General features: G+C 40.4%; 1 protein-coding gene across 1 annotated transcript in view; it reads right to left on the bottom strand.

Annotated features, from left to right (window-relative positions):
- Nucleotides 1–2935: 2935 nt before the first annotated feature.
- Nucleotides 2936–16553, bottom strand: part of BMPR2 (bone morphogenetic protein receptor type 2) — a 105639-nt gene continuing 92021 nt past the window's right edge. The window contains exons 11-13 of the mRNA XM_014879406.2: nucleotides 14367–14539; nucleotides 12062–13323; nucleotides 2936–10397 (exon numbers count right to left, since the gene is read on the bottom strand). Of these exons, the coding sequence (XP_014734892.1) occupies nucleotides 10147–10397; nucleotides 12062–13323; nucleotides 14367–14539 (1686 nt within the window). The 3' untranslated portion in view covers nucleotides 2936–10146. The remainder of the gene's footprint in view (nucleotides 10398–12061; nucleotides 13324–14366; nucleotides 14540–16553) is intronic.

Raw genomic sequence — 16553 nt, 5'->3', positions numbered from 1 at the left:
ACACACGTTGGCTGTACCAGTACAGCTGATATGTGCATCAGCAATGCCTACCTCCTGGGCTAGTCAGACCTACACCCTGCTGCAGTGACTTGTGCCAGATCTGATTTTTTAACTAATCCAGAGACCTGAAGGCACCAGAAACGACTCTTTACAACACATGTGCAGAGATCAATTATTACCTTTCCAATAAGAGGAAAAGGGGGAAAGGGACAAAGGGAAAGAAAGGGAAGGAGATGGAGAAAACAGGTGCAATTTCAATATTACAGCAGACTGGCAAAATACCAGTCACTGCAAAGCACAAAGACTGTCAGGAACAGAACCAGGAACACAGCACAAGCCAATCTTGCTCCCCATGCACACAGTCCCATGTGCACAAAGGTACCTTATGAAAACTGCATTTCTAGTCATTCCGATTAGGAAATCTGATAGCTTGTGGCATGAACTTCTCCCAAACAAAGGCTACAGTAGGTGACAGGGGAAAGCAAACAGGCCTGTACCTTTCCTAGGAGCTGCTTGCAGGCCTGTTACAAGCAGAGGCACGGGTAAAACGAGCTGTACAACCTCTGTACCCTCTTTATCACAACGCCCTACACTATTCTTTCCTGTTAGGACTTGGCAACAACAACAAAGAAATTGGGACAAAGACAAATGCTGAGTTCTACAGTGTTGCTGATGCCTGAAACAAGTCTCCCTAGCCTCCCTTCATGCTTTCTCCTTCCTCAAATCATGTACTTGAGGTGCTGCCCACTGGCTTTTGTCCATTATCTGCCCAAACCACCTGCCTGCTCTCTACTGACTGTATTCCTTATTCTCAAAAGGACTTGATGGACTGTGATAGAGGGTACCGGAAAGCTCCTGTCCTGTGAATTGAAATGCACCTGGATCAGTTGTTTCCTTCATTTCTCAATATTTGCACCCTCAACATTTTTCCAGGGCTCATGTGAGCCCTGTCTAGAAATGCCATTTGCTCAGACACTGCATAGTAAATACAGACTTGCTTTTCTTAATCACCTCCCACAGACCAGCTGTCCTCAGACAGCCTTATTTGTTGTCTTTGTAAAAGAGGCATCAGTGATCCCCAAAGCATGACTTCAGCTCAGATCAGCTCTGATTTGTGGATTTCTCACAGACTTTCCCTGTGGTACTGAGAGCTGTAAGAAGATGCCCTGACATAAAAGCAGAATACCCAAGTGTGACATTTAAACTCCAGGAATCAAAACATTTCAACTCTTCACTGGATGGAGAATGACAATGTTTCAGGTTAAGATGAAAAGCTGAATTTAGACAAATATTTTGGTATAGTTGAGTTTTCCTGCCTGTGGAAAATTAACCTTCTTATCCAATAGAATGTGTTTTGGGTCATGGCAGTGAGCAGATGTGTATAATCTCCCGCACGTGGAGAATTTCCATAACATCAGAATTAGCAAGAAGTAAATAGGGACACCCCCCCCCCCCCCCGAATGGAAACTAATGGAAGACTGACATGGCTGTGTTCCACAAAGTACGTTCTGCAGCTGCATCACTGCTCTGGAACAAAGGGGAATATAATTATTGTTGTTTTACTTTCATTTCACATTAGCAAAGTAAAAGCAAATAAAAGTGGTTGTTATTTCTGCAGGTGAGAGCTGCCAGAGGTGAGTGTATGAGCTCACACGGGGAAATTACAAGGAGACTTTCTTAAGCCCGAGTAGATTATGCACCCAAAGAAAAATCTATCAGTAAAATTCACCATTCACACTCTGTTCCTGCAGGGCTGAGTCAGGCTTCTCACATGCCCCGAGGATAAGGCTCAGCCACACCTGCTGGGGTAGGGCAGGACTTGGCTGCTCTTACTGTCAGCCAAGCCAAGAGTGAGAACCGCTTTTGGGGACACAGCTACTTTTGTCATGCTGGCCCCCACTCCCAGGGAAAGCAAGGCCTGCCATGGTCCCTTCCTGTAGCCAAAGGTTTCTAGGTTTACTTGTGGGGCTGAGATGATTTGCCATACAAGCAGATACTCAACCATACACTACTTGCCTCATTTTGTTGCTTCCTCCTTATTTATGACAGCAAGAAATGAAGCTCCTCATTTTGTCTCTCCCTTCTTTGAATTTTAGTTCTTTGGCCAGAGACTTGCACCATTTATTTGCTTGCAAAAACCATCACTGTGGATAAAGAAAAATAAATGAACAGTAATTGAGGAGGAGAGACAAAAACAACAAAGCAAGTGAGCTGCAGGATGGATGCCACTAATCTGTGTATAGTGGGAAAGTGTCAGTCAGTGGAAATTTGCAGCATCCTTTTACTATAACTTAATCCATCTTTTTCAGTTCTGCTGGACAGTAGCTCCAGGCTGGGGAAGCCTCATCTTGTAAGAATGCCAGGATATTGTTTCTTCATGGGGAGGGGGAACTGCAATACTTTGTGTGGGAAGGGTAAGGGGTTGCTCTTTTAATTCCTTAATTCCTCCACTTGCCTGGTTGCCATCAATCCTATGCTTTCCCCAAGTGCGAACCAAAACTGAAGGAGAAAAGTATTTCGTTTAATGCCTTTCCCCCGTTTTCTTTTCTTGTTTTTCTGCATTTACACTTAGCAAGCCAGCAAAGCATGACAAGAGGTCATGCAAGGCCTGCTGCCCTGAAACGTCTGCAAAACCTGTTCAGTTCCAACACAAGCACCTGACCTGGCTGGCCAGTGAGAAAGGAGGCAGAAGGGAGCAGAGCACTGCACCTCTCCAGCAAGGGCAAGCCCCAGTGATTGCTAAAGCACAGGACCACCTGGGACCTGCTCATGCCAAAGGTGTCTGGAAGTCTCATTCATCCCCTAGTAATCAAGGAATTCCTTATCCTCCTACCAACCAACACAGCTGCAATGGGGGTTTCCTCTTCCTCTCATTCCTGGAGCATGTTAGTACTCGTGGCCAATAATGACATGAACCACCAACAAAAGACCATGCTTTTTGTCATTAATATGATCTTTAATAAATGGAATAATGCACCATTTTTACAGCAAGCCTTTTCTCTCAGGCCTAAAGAATAGCCTTTTAAATGTTCTTATCCAATGCCTCTGTATCAATACAATCTCTTTATTTAGGTTTATATATAACAAAGCAATTCTTACAAGTATTCATAGAAAACTCTGTAGTGGCTTTAACAATGTCAGCTTTCATAGTGGCATCCACAGATGATTAAAACCCAAAAATTAGCTTTTTATTTCATACTCACACTGTTCCATGAAACACAACTTATACAGCATAGCAAGGGTATTGGGCAGCTTATACAAAAGAAATAACTGAAAGCAATTATTTATAAATTCATACATGATATTTCCTCAGTCGTTTGAGAGGAAAACCAAAAATACCCGTTAACAAAAGGGTTCTGATGAGACTCCATATTCTAGGATTTCTCCCCCTCTTCCCCTAGAAAAGCTCGCTCAGAAAGTAATGCTCTCTTTACAGTCTTTCAAAAGGAAAATGGCAGTTTCACATCTTATTTCAGCCTTTACAGAAGACTAAACCCTAGAAATTCATTCTTGCCATGTTTATTTTCCTCTTATACTGCATTTGGGGGGGAAAATAATCAACAGCGATTGTAAAACATGATTCCAGCTTATATAAATGTGAATAGAGCACACCTTTCTCTAGAGACAAAAAGCAGACAAGAAACATATACATACAAACCGTTTTAAATAGGTTTCAACAGTGTGAAAAGAGAGAAGAGTCACCAATCAAGAAATTCAAAAGTGACAAATGAGTGAGCTATAACTTGGACGTGCCTGTTTGTTCTTGTGACTTCTTACAAACTACAAAGACCAGAAACATTAACTATGCTCTGAATAAACAAGACTGAAGTGTGAAACTTCATGATACAGTTCTGAAGCACAAAAAGGAAAGTGAATCAAGTGCTCTAGAAATAAACCTCACAAGTTTGCTGTCTTAAAAACAAGTGAATGGGCTACAAAAGTGGAGGTTTGGGAGACCTTGGAACTAGGAAGTTATAAAGGCTAATTATTTATGCTTTAACATAGTTACCAGGTGAGATGCTGTGCCTCATGGACACACTCCAGTGATACCTCTGCAGAAGATTGCAAGGACTGGGAAGAAATCCTTCCTTCCTGTGCTGTGGAAGCATGGTGTATGCATTGAAGTTAACCAACTAAACAACTTGCAAATTCAAACAATTGCTGATGAAAACAGCAATAGGCTTTGAAAAATAGCTGATGATTACTCTATAAAGTAGCATAACTCCAACTAGTTCCTGCTTATTATGCACACGTGTACATTAAACCACAGTGAAATAAACAGAAATGGCCAGAAAAAGTAATTTGTATTAATAATGCACTGCTAACACAGACCTGCATGGAGCCCAGATCAACATTAAAGGGCCTTGGTGTAAATGAGGATTTATCCTGAACCCTTCCACTCCCACTCCCCCAATGCATCTCCACTTCTTGACAAAGCCACAGCTGCCCTGTGCTGACCCAGCTCCACAGCCTGAATCCCCCATCAGCAACACCCAGCAAGGCTCAGGAGCCAGGGCTGCCCCTGCAGTCCCACATTCCACATCAGCTTTCCTAGGGCTAATCCTCCCCATAGAAGTTTAACACCACAGCCAGCAGAACCTGCCCCTCCTCTGCCCACAATCAAAAGCAGACTCCTGCTGGATTCCAAGAGCACTGGGCTCAGCCATGAGCTGATGAGGAGCCCCTTCCCTCAAACACACGTGCTGAACATAACACCCACTTGGATTTGCAGGAGCACCCACATCTGGTATTGCAGAAATGGAAGTTCTGCCTCCAATTTTACTCAGTACAGAAGAAACCCCAAATGAGAAATCTGATTTGTTACTCTTTCATGTCAAAACTGAACCTACTTGGGGCACGGTGAGATAAAAAAAGGGATGTATTTCTATAGCTACAGTTTCATATGACAATATAGAAGCCTAAAATGCAATTGGATTTAATGGACTAAAATACTATGTTTAAATGGCAACCACATACATAACTATAGCTACTACATAAAAAAGCCTTGTAAAAATTATCATGTGTTAAGTGTTTTGGGTTATTTTTTGATCTTTGAGAGAGGTATCTTAAATGACTCAGCTTCATATAAAGCTTGTCACGTGCATTCCCAGGTTTCTCTCTCTCATAAATCCATTCTGCCCAAACAATCAGTGACAAGTCTGTCACGGGAGATCTCGAACTACTGGACTACATGTCACAGTCTGATCCCAGCTTTACTGTGATGCACTACAGACAATTTTTAAATGGCATATGAAACTCCCCCCCACACATTATAGTTTCTACCAGTGCTACCATCTGATGCTGTAACTCACAGAATTTAATCCTGGAACTTACACACAACATACATATGCATCTAAATACATAGAGAGTTACATAAAAATATATAGATCTGGCTTCACTGCAGTATGTATAGTGTTTTCACTGAAGAAAGGCTGAAGGTTGAACAAAAAATAGTAAGCATGTTTTAAAAAGAAGGTTACTATATTTACCTGTTAAAATGGGTACTGGGAGACCAGACAGAAAAGTTAAAATAATCCAAATTTATGCAAAATACTAAGTTGTCCAGTCTATGATCCAACTTTCAAAGACTGCTCAATCCAATTTCAATTTACTTTGATGAACTGCTACAAATCTTCCAATTAGACATCAGGTCATTTATATGCTACTGTGTTTGGCAATTTTTATTTTTATGGCTTAAACCCAGCCTATTTCAGCAATGAGACCAGCCATCATTTTTATACAAGTAAAAATTATAGCATAATTAATTTCTAATGTACAGACTAAAAATGTCAATTTTAAAATTCCGCTTAATTAGGCAAGAAATGTCCACAGTAGCATTTCAGTGGCAGAAAGGCTATGAACTTTGTATTTTTCATTAAAGAAAATTATAATCTGAATACAGGCACAGTAATGTTATATTAGTGGATGTTTTTTAACATTTAAAGAGGGAATATCATTAGAGCAAAATGCACTGAACACTAGAACTAGGGCATATGCAATGTACACATATATATTTTTAAGTAAGAATTCATCACTATTAAGTTTGGACCAATAATTTATTCCATACAATTAAAGAACTTCCTTATTCTCCTCTCTGAGGCAGGTAGGATTCCAGATTTCTTTTAGAGAAAGCTGACAGGTAGGGGAATATGAACTTTCTGACTATATTTATGAGGCGGGTGTTTTTTGTTGCTTGTTTCCTGAAAATTGCCAGCATCTATTTTGCATTGTTTTGTGCCCAGTGCACTAAAAAAAAAAATCAAAATATGTTGCCTTTGAAAATTAGGTAATTTTCTACATGAAAACAAGAGACAAATGAGTGGCACTAAGAAAGCTAAACAAGAACGGAAATATTGTTTCTGAAAATACTCTGATACTATCAGATAGTTTTCTTTTAAATTAGGAATATCTTTACTTTAGCTGTGCAGTTTAAGTGCATCTTGGATTTCAAGAAAGGCCTTGGTAATACTAACTGGCTAGCATACGAAGCTGCAAAGCATTAAAAAACAAATTCAGGGAAGCATTGCAGATAATCTGACCTGTAAATGCCGATTTTAGAAGACATGTCTGTTCAAATGGTTAGAATTCACATTCTAAAAACCATGTTATGTTGGTATCTATTACAGGAAACAGAACAAGAGACAATGCATTAACCTAAGCAACTCTCCTGGCTTCTACTAGTGAGCCATCTTCCATACCCAGCAAGATTTTGGATTTTGTCTCACACAGACAAACATAAGAAATGTCTGCTCTATCATTTCACTTGAATTATCCATTATAAATTACCATAACAAATATTCTACTATTGCCTATTTGACAGTGGCACAATTAATAGGTATTTACACTACCATTCTATTTTAATTTTGCTATATTTATCTTGTCAGCAATATACATGAGAAATTGATAGAAAATTATCAACTTTCATCATTTTAAGAACCAAAGAAAATAAGCAAAATCATAACTCACAAGGAAATGAATCACATTTATCTTCCTTGTTTACTGTACAATATCAGCTGTCCCTGTGTTTGATTTATAGGATTCTCTCTCTTATATGTATTTTGTTTGATTAAGAATTCCCTGTGGCACGAGATAAAACTCAGTATCATTTAACTTACTGAGAAAGTATTCTATGGACACTGGATTATGTGCTGTGAGGAGAAAAAAAATGGCATTACTAAATTAAACATTAAAACCAAACTGCTAATCTGATTTCATCTAGCTGTGCAGAATTACAGTATTTTACTTAAGAGTCTGCTTTGACTGACCTTTAAAAAAGAATAGATTTTATCTATTTAATCTATCGGGTATTTCGTGATAAAGTACATTTTTCTATCATGTTACAAATTACATTTATCCATGGTAGATTGCACAGCCAATCTTGCTACTAATTCTAATTCATTTCAAAGGCCCTCCAGCAAGTAATAGAAATAGACAAAGGAAAGAAAAAAAGTATTGTTTAAGAATGTTGAAGGAAAATTGCAGAACGACATTTTCATCTGGTATTGAAGTAATTTTGATTGCATTGATCACAAGAAAGTTGGATTTCTTACAAAGGCATGGCCTGCAAAGAAAGGCTACGAGACTGGTGCAATTCTGTCTCAGCAGAAAGAAGCAGCAGTCAGAGAAGCAATTTTTCTCTCCCCAGAGTTAGTAAGAGTCCTAAATATTGTTTTCAGCCCACATTCTGAAATGCTGATGGATGATACACGCAAGGCAAAGCAAAAGTCATTGGGAAAGGAGTGAAGAATCCTCAACACCACGATAGGGTGCTCACCAAAAACCACCACCATGCACTCCAAACAGAGACTCACTGGACAGAAGAGAGCCACAGTGAGCAACGTGAACAGAATGCCAGAAATTCTGATTCAGGTCTTGAAACCCAGCTGAGCAACTGGCAGGTTTTCAACATCTGGGACATGAGACTGCAGCAGATGGGAAGCCAGAGAGTGAATTAAAAGTCAAACCAGAAGAAGGCTGTGTTTTTAAAAAGGGGAGATATAACTGTATTATACAGGGGGAAAAAATAATTATGCCTCAGAGACAAGAGGTACTATTTGAACTGGTGCTTAAAGAACACAGGGAGCTCAAAATGTGCCTTGTGGCTTGTATTTCTACAACTACACTTAATCAAAGTCTGGATTTATAACTCTATCTCTTGGAGATATCTAGGAGAATCTAAGAAATGTTAAGAAGCATTACAAGAGAAAAATCATAGCAATCAAGCACAAGCAAGGGATTTTGGGGAGCAGCAAGAATCAGATGCAAGCAAGGCATGTATTAGGTTAGTTGTATCAACTATAGATAGAGAACAGGGTTGGCAAAGTTTACCTCGGGGGGGAAAAATGGTGAAACAGCAAGGAAACAAATGAGCTTAAAAGCAGAGAGCATCTGCTTCAGTCAGCTGAAAGGAGACAGGCTGGGGGAGGCAATTGTTTGCTGCCAGTATCCTGCCACAGGAGTCTGGCAGGCTGACTGAATTGATTTTCTTTCTTTGAACATCACCAGTTTTCAGATGAAGTGATAAATCTTTGCTTGTTACCAAAGACTGATGTGTTACACCTTTTTATATCCAGATAGATTTTACTGTAGTGTTTTCAATTGGAAAGAATGTTTCTCAGGTGGAAGGTTATTTCTTAGGTGGAAGGAGGTTCTAACTAATAAGAAAATTAAATTTCTTTCAGTAGATAGTAAAACCAATCATTCCAAAAAAATGAAAGGTTTACTTGAGATAGTGAAAAAACAATTTATCTCAATACATATTACATTCACATTCACTGACAGCTAAAATCAATGTGCATTCAAACTGAAAGAAGGGACTAAGCAGAGGGGAAAAGACATCCCCAACCATCCCCCACAAACACCCATGAATTTTAAAAGCATGCAATAAATTCTAACAAGATGAATGAGGGCCTCTAAGAACTCTGAAGGGAGGACGAGTTTCAACTCAACTTGGCAACAACAATCAATTAGGATGCACCCACCTGCATAAGTAATCAGGCTGATTTTTACCCCATACTGTCTGTAAGGAGGTAAATCAGGAAAGATTTGTGACTCATCACAAAATTGTTTCGTGCCAAGTAAGATTCATTATTTTTTTCTCTGTGTAAACAAAATACGTTCACAACCTATCTTCACTCAAGCTTTTAAGTGTGACAATTATTAATATTTCTGAATAAAATGTATTTTTCAATGTACATCATTAGTGATCTAAATAAGGTTTTATATAAATACAGGGGGTGAAACTGCACACAAAATAAAATGGAAAAAATGGCTGACACTGTTTCCTTACATTTGTTCAACATTTTGTTACTCAACTTCACAGGCTGGCATCTACTACTATAAAGGAAACACATTTTGATTTGGGAGGATCCAAAGAAAGGTACGGAGCCCAGATTTTTTTTTTTTTGTTCCTTTTTAAAGCCCTTTCAAGTTGGGGAAAATTCATGCATTGTCACCTCTGAGCACAATGTGATATTGGCAGCTGCTTCAAGCTGGCTACAATGTGCAAAGTTCACTGTCATGACTGGCTGACTGCTCAACTGTCAAGGAAAAATTAACAAATACAAAAATGGGAACATGTGGCAGTTTTAGAAACACACTTTTCAATAAAGCCTACTGTGAACTATAGACTATTGCACATTTCAACATGACACAAGGAAAATAAGGGGTTCAAAAGAGAATACACTTTGTAACATAGAAATATACAGACTAGCTTGTGCACAGAAATCAAAACATGGTTACAAGACACCACTGCAGTCAAACCTGTCTTATAGTCTGCTTATGATCTTAGTGACCTTAAGAAACTGGTCCAAACTGATTATCAGCAATACTTTTTTTTGTTACTTTTTTTTTAAAAAAATATTTTGAGACCACATCTTTGATACACATATATATATTCCGTGGTCAAAACAGACAGACTTAACTTTAGCGATACTAAATAAAAGTGCAAAAACGTTCAAAAAATAAAACAAAATAAAAAAATATGGAAGCATAAGCTAAAAATTTTCTGCATAGCTGAAATCTATTTAAAGCGAGTCCTTGGTAGGGGTTGCTGACAGGAGGAGAAAGCAGTTTTTTTAAAACGTCTTCTGCATGTTTGTTTCAAATAATGCAAAAAAAAGGTCATTTGCCGGAGTTTGAAGTATTTCACAGGCAGTTCACCCCTGCGTCCTTCGAGACCATGGTGGTGGCAGTGCCCCCCTCTGCAAGGTAGACAGCAGTGCTGGATTTGGGGGGCACCGCCTGCTCACTGCTGTTGTTGTTGACCTCGCAGTGCAGCGGCTCCGTGGAGATGACCCACGTGGACGGACGCCAGCGCTTGAGAGAGTAGGGAGTTTTCACACGCTTCTTGATCTTCTCTCCTGAGCCTGATTTGCCATCCTGTGAGGAGTCACCTACTGAAGGGGAAAAAAAAAAAACCAAACCAAAAAAAACAGAACAGAAAATAGAATTGTGAGGAAGGTAAGATTAGACTGCAGTTCAGGATTGTTACTTATGTGAAACAGAACAAAAGAACAAAATCTTTAACGTGGAAGCAACGGTGTGGCAGAGGCATGACAGGTGTATCAACTACAACAGCTGCCACTAAAACAAAAGGTTAGATTCTGTTCTCTGTCAGAAATTACTTCAGTGAAGTAATTTGTGTTACCTGGAATGCACGTTGGCATCAAATAGGAGAATCAGCATTTGACATTTGAGAGGCTTTTGCAATCATAGTATCTTATATTACCTGTAATGGGAGGCACAAAACCACATTGCTACTACAGGACAGCAAAGCTTAAAATTTAAATAGTGCAATTAAATGGCAGGCCCCAAATCATACTCCATCTGGCAAAGTATTTCACCTGAAGAGAAAATGGTCCATTCTCTGTTAAGATATTAAGTTAGGATTTGGAATGCTGAGTTGCAAAACCAACTTTAATAATGATAAACTTCAGCAGTCAAAATTTGATTGCTAAAAAAAATTTACACAATCTCTTTTTTTAACTTAACCTTCAATTAAAGAAGGTCACTGCAAGAAACTTCTTTATCTCAGTAAGATTTCAACTCAAATCAGCATGTTAATACAAAAACTAATGTTTCCTACTTAAAAGCAAGGCTTACACATTCCATTGCTGAATGTTCAACTACATTTGTTGAAAGATGTTCTGGTTTGCTTTTAAACCTATTACTTCCAAAGATGCCTGGCATCTCAGTTTATTCCACTAAACACAGCACCTTCCTAAACACAGTCATGAGATTTGCAAGCACCTTTCAAGACTACATTGACTTCTGGAAATTTATTTTCTTTAAATGCACACCAAAAGGTCTTTCCTATAGCTGAAACAGGCTCGAATCTAGAGGACGTACCTAATTGAACTATAATTACATGATTACATTCTTACTGTAAAAAGGAGAGCCCCACTGTAACCTCAGACCTCTGGCCATAAAACTCTCAAGGAAGTTATTCTGAAATAAACTATTAAGATCAATTCCTTCTCGAATTACTTGGATTAATTTTTATGTACATGACAAACTGATGAAGAATTGCTCTAATTGTTGGAGCTAGGACAGCAAAATAGAAAATGCATGACCCTCTGTTTAGGCTGAGCTAATACAGTAAAATCAGTTGCTTTAAAATCATGAAGTTTCATAGTAAATTATTTTAATCAATGCATGTTAGAGACAGCTACTCTCGAGAGAATGAGGAAAAGTAAGGAAAAAAAGGTATAAGGTCCCCCTGCAGGAAAAAAGATGACATTTTTTCAATATGCTTTGCAGCTACCAAAGGTAGGAGCCTTGCAAGGAATAATGAAAGTTAACCTAGAGACAAAATGGATGGGCTAGGAAGAGACAGATTTATTCTGTGTATGTAGAAGGATGATAGTGATCTAACGTACTGGAAATGATGGAGACAGGACTTAATCAAAAAGACTGAAATCGTGCTGAGAGAAATCACATTGATAGGAGATTTAATAAGTATGCTTTAAGGAGAGACAGAAATAATTTCTATTCAAGCAGACAGATGCAGTTATTAGGTAGAAAAGTGTCAGGGAAACTGCTCAGCCCTGCAGGCACTTACACTGCATACTACTGCTATCCAAACTACTCGTGGCTGACAGGTCCAGCGAATTGGGCCTCTGTGCTCTTCTGGGCTGGGTCTGCCCAGGATTTCTCACCACATTCTGGACGCTGGCTGCAGCTGTGTCTGCGCAGGGGTTGCTGTTGTTGTTGTTGGCGTTTGTCCGGCCGGTGTCCAGCGGCCGCTCCCTCCTGTCCACCAGGCGGTCCAGCACGCCTTCGTCATGGCCCACCTGCTGCTCCCGCCTCAGCAGCGGCTCGTGCTCATCGGGACTCGAGTTGATGTTCAGCCGACTGTCCTCCCCACTGAACTGGTTCTGAAGCATTTCCTGGGCCCTCTGTGCCACCGAGCTGCTGCTCTGGCCAGAGGGCACCGTGCCATTGGCATACTGGGCTGTGCCAGCGTGGGAGTTCATGCCGTGGCTCCTCCCGGCCACTCCGTTCATGGTGACTGTCACGACGTGAGGTTCTGCAGCATTGATAGTGTTCATCTTGGCAACGCCTGTTTCCACTTGCTTCAAGTTTGATTTGTGCTTGCCACCAAATTTTAATCGTGGCTCCTTTGTTGAATTTTTGGTGTTCAGAGGGAGGCTGGTAGGCCTCTTGGGAAGGTTCTGCTGCTTGGGTAGAGGATAGACCTGAGCAGATGGGACATCCGGAATCAAACACGCCTGGCCGTTGGCAGCTTGCGTGAAGTCCTGCTGTCCTGTCACCTCTACTGCAAGTTTTATCAGTGGATAAAGCAAGCTGGAACTAGTGCTGCTCAGTGGATCTGGCCCACTAAACTGCTTAAGTGAATGTTCCATCAGATTCTCATCAGAGCTTTCTTTCAGGTTCTTATCCACTTCTTTTGGATCCAATTTATTTGTCTCCAAGTCCTCCTCTGTTAGCTGCAGACAAACAGGGGTGGGCCCCCCTGGCTGCATGACATTTGTAGTGTGTAAGTTTGTTTCATCTGAGTAAGGCATTTCGGATATGGTGGTCATGCCAGTGCTGGGAGTGAGGCCAGTTGTATTGGTGGTGGACAAACTGGTGACACTTGTCTCGGGACTAGGGATGCGAGCTTGTGCCTGCTGCCGCTCGTAGTTAATGGAATTTCTATTCTTTTCCCCTGAAGTCAATGGTGTAGTGGACATTGAATGTTCAGAAGAAATGTTCTTCACTATGCTGTCAGTGTGGTGGATTGAATCTTCAATGTAGGAAGAGGAAGAATAATCTGGGTATGGCCTTATCTTTGATACACGTCTATGATGCGACAGATTCCTTTAAGAAAAAAAAAAGTGGTATCAAGATCATATATGTACAACTCACCTCATACTACAATGCCTCTTATTTAAGAGAGCTGAATGTCTTCCTGTTTCTTTAAATGCATAAACTAGGGACAGATAGAGTACAAACGGAGGTATTCCAGCAACTTCATTGAAAAGTGCTGGGGATAAGAAAATTGATTTTAGTAGGGCAAAATTTCATCATGGATGCTATTTCCTAAGAGAACAGTAATCTTCTACTTGTCCAATATGCTGTTTGTCCAGTTGGCTAAGGTTCTAGATACAGACAAATGATGCTGAAGAAGGTCAACAAAAACCCAACAGACGAGATCAAGAAAGTGATTCTGGGAAAATGTCACGTCTTAAACTAGGAAAACTACTATTTTGACAATTTAGGTATTCTATGATTTGAACATAATATTTTTTCATGACAATAAAGACTGTCAAATACAGCAACATTATTCTTCTCTCATATATGGACTTCTGAAGTATACTATTAAACACTAAAGTCAGTTCTGCAAATTCCCATTCCCTCTGGATCGTATATAAAGAGAGAACATGCAGCACTCCTTTTGCTGGGGTCAGAATAACAATGACTTAAACAACGGCTCTGCATTTTGTTAAGTGAAAAACTACAGGTTTGAGACTTGGTAATTTCCTGAACTCACACTGATTGCAAACTCAGAGCTTTTAGCAGAACACTTTAAACAGAAGTTTGATGCATCATTTAGCAAGTGTACTTAAAGACAATCCACTTTGTCACTTCACATCATAGCAAGCCTGCTGAGACAGTTTGCCTAAGCTCAGTTCAAAAGAGCTGTGAGAAATCCAGCTCTGTACATAAAAGCTGCCTGAATTCTGGGGACACACAGGAGGATCCTAAGAACACAAGCAATAGGGATTATGCCATGCAGTACCCATATACAGACTAGGTCATGTAACACACACCACTGAATGGGTGCAGCTTCTGTCCTGGAGTGAGCCGAGTGCTGCATTGGGCATTTCCTGCTGACTAAACCAAATGTGCTCTTTTCTTACCTCTCATTTTGCATGGCAGTTGACATGGGATTGACTGTTGGACTAACTGATTTATTTCTCTCCCAAATCATCATGAGCTCTGCCATCCTCTCCTCAGCACACTGTGCTGTCAGTCGAGCTTCTGCATCTTGATCCCAACAATCTTCAATTGTTTCTTTAAGTGACCTCACAGCCTGCCAGGAGACAAAACTCCTTTAAGTTATTTAATCTTTATATTGTGCTTCTGATTCACTGTTTTATGGCAGCATTCTGCATGCCTGAAAACAGTCACAAGCTGGTGAAGGAGAGAAACAGAAGACACACAATTTCATTCAAAGCTAATTTAACCTAATAATTGCAATATGCAAGTCTAATATCACACCCCACATACACACATCAACTGGGAAGACACTTAGGAAAAGCTACATTCACCAATGTCCATACAACCTTCAGCCAGCCCTCTGATGGATTCATGCTCTGCTCCCTCTCTTTGCCTTATGGGAGCTGTGTACTAAGGATTGCTGATATTCCGGAAATGCTGCCACAGTTATTCTCACATTTCTGCTAATGGTCACTGCCTTGCTCCCCTGCACTGAATGTAAATAACAGCCATGCTCACTTCATCATCCTTGTCTTCCTCTGTTTACCACACTGACACCCAAATGTCTCGTAAGTGTCAATGAATTTGTCTGCGCCATGGGAGGAGGTTTTCGTTGCTCTTGTTTTACAGGTGGAGAAACAGAAACACACATGTGTTCCTGGCATCACACTGCAGGATGAACTGTACAGTCAGGATTAGAGCTCAAGACCTCCAAAATGTGCTGCCATATGTTCAGGGAACTAGAGAGGAAACAACTGAAATTACAAGCACTGAACACTTGTGTTTCCACTCCATCTGGAGTACAAAAGCCAGGCAGACATTTATGGGCCCCTGCTGCCAGGCCATAGCCCATGAAGAGGATCTGGGTTGCCAGCACAGCCCACGTCTACAGCCCAGCTTTAACCTATCCAGCACTGAGGACTGTGCATAATCCCAGCTGGGCACTAAGGCACTCAGTGGGTCCTGCTGACTGTCTCAGTGCCAGAACTGCCTTGTGCCCTTCTGGCACTGGAAGCCAGGACTAGCTCTGAGCATGAGCCAGGAGCTCCTCACCCATGGAGTGGGCTCCTGGCATCGCTTGCATCTGGCAATCACTGCTGCTCTGGGATGCAGCTCTGGCTGCACAGGTGGGGATGAGCTCCCCACACAGCAAACCTTTCATCTCCCCTCCCACAGCAGATCACAGAGGGGATAAGCCAATATCCTCCCCTTAGCTGAGGGACACGAGTCTAAAAACATCCTCAGGGACAAGGACAAGATAGGGTACCAGATCCCACAATAAAATGCCTTCATTCAGCTTGTAGGACCCAATTTTGTCGCAATTTAGACTAAGTCAGTGGACACCCTAATCTCCTGCCTTGCCTCTTTGCAGGACTCTCTCCACAGGTTTCACCAGCAGGAAATTCTACCAGTGTTTAAGTTAATACTGTCTGTCCTCTAACAGATCCTTTCCTTTTGATGTGTTAAGGATCATTAGAGGAACACAGTACAGACAGTTATCAAAACTGTTCTTCAGCGTCACATTTACCACGATAACGTGTTTTCTATTTCAGTTCGAAAGAACTATGCTAAAATGAACTATTTACAAGTATTAGTACTCATCAAAAAAAACAGAAAGGACCAGAAATCTGCATTATTCTATTATTCTGTTAATATCCTTCAGTGCTGACCTCTGAAGTCAAGTGTGGACCTCACTTTGACATGCGAGACAAGAATATTGTAACATTTCAACAAAGTTCAAAGCCTTTAAATTATTTTATGTACATCCTGTGCTCAGGTTGTTGCTTTATACTGCAAAAAACAATACTGATAATCAAGGTCTGTAACATAACATAGATGGTTCCAGAAGCAGATTAAGACTGCATAGGTAATCACAAATCAGGAGTTCACATCTTTTGAGTACCTTAATTATGTGATTTAATAAAACCATTATTTTTAATTTATATTTCTCTAATAAAAAGGACAAATGCATTTGTTTCATAGAACAATTTGCATGAAGGTGTCATAACCCAACATATCAGCAGAGCTTCAAATAATGGAAAAAAGTCTTTTATCCCATGCATTATATACAGGAGGTTAGGACATGGGTCTAGAGTGAGGTTATCTGG

This window comes from Sturnus vulgaris, chromosome 7 (assembly GCF_052056855.1).
Source record: "Sturnus vulgaris isolate bStuVul1 chromosome 7, bStuVul1.hap1, whole genome shotgun sequence".
NCBI classification, from domain to species: domain Eukaryota; kingdom Metazoa; phylum Chordata; class Aves; order Passeriformes; family Sturnidae; genus Sturnus; species Sturnus vulgaris.
This window is presented reverse-complemented; position numbering and strand designations above follow the sequence as displayed.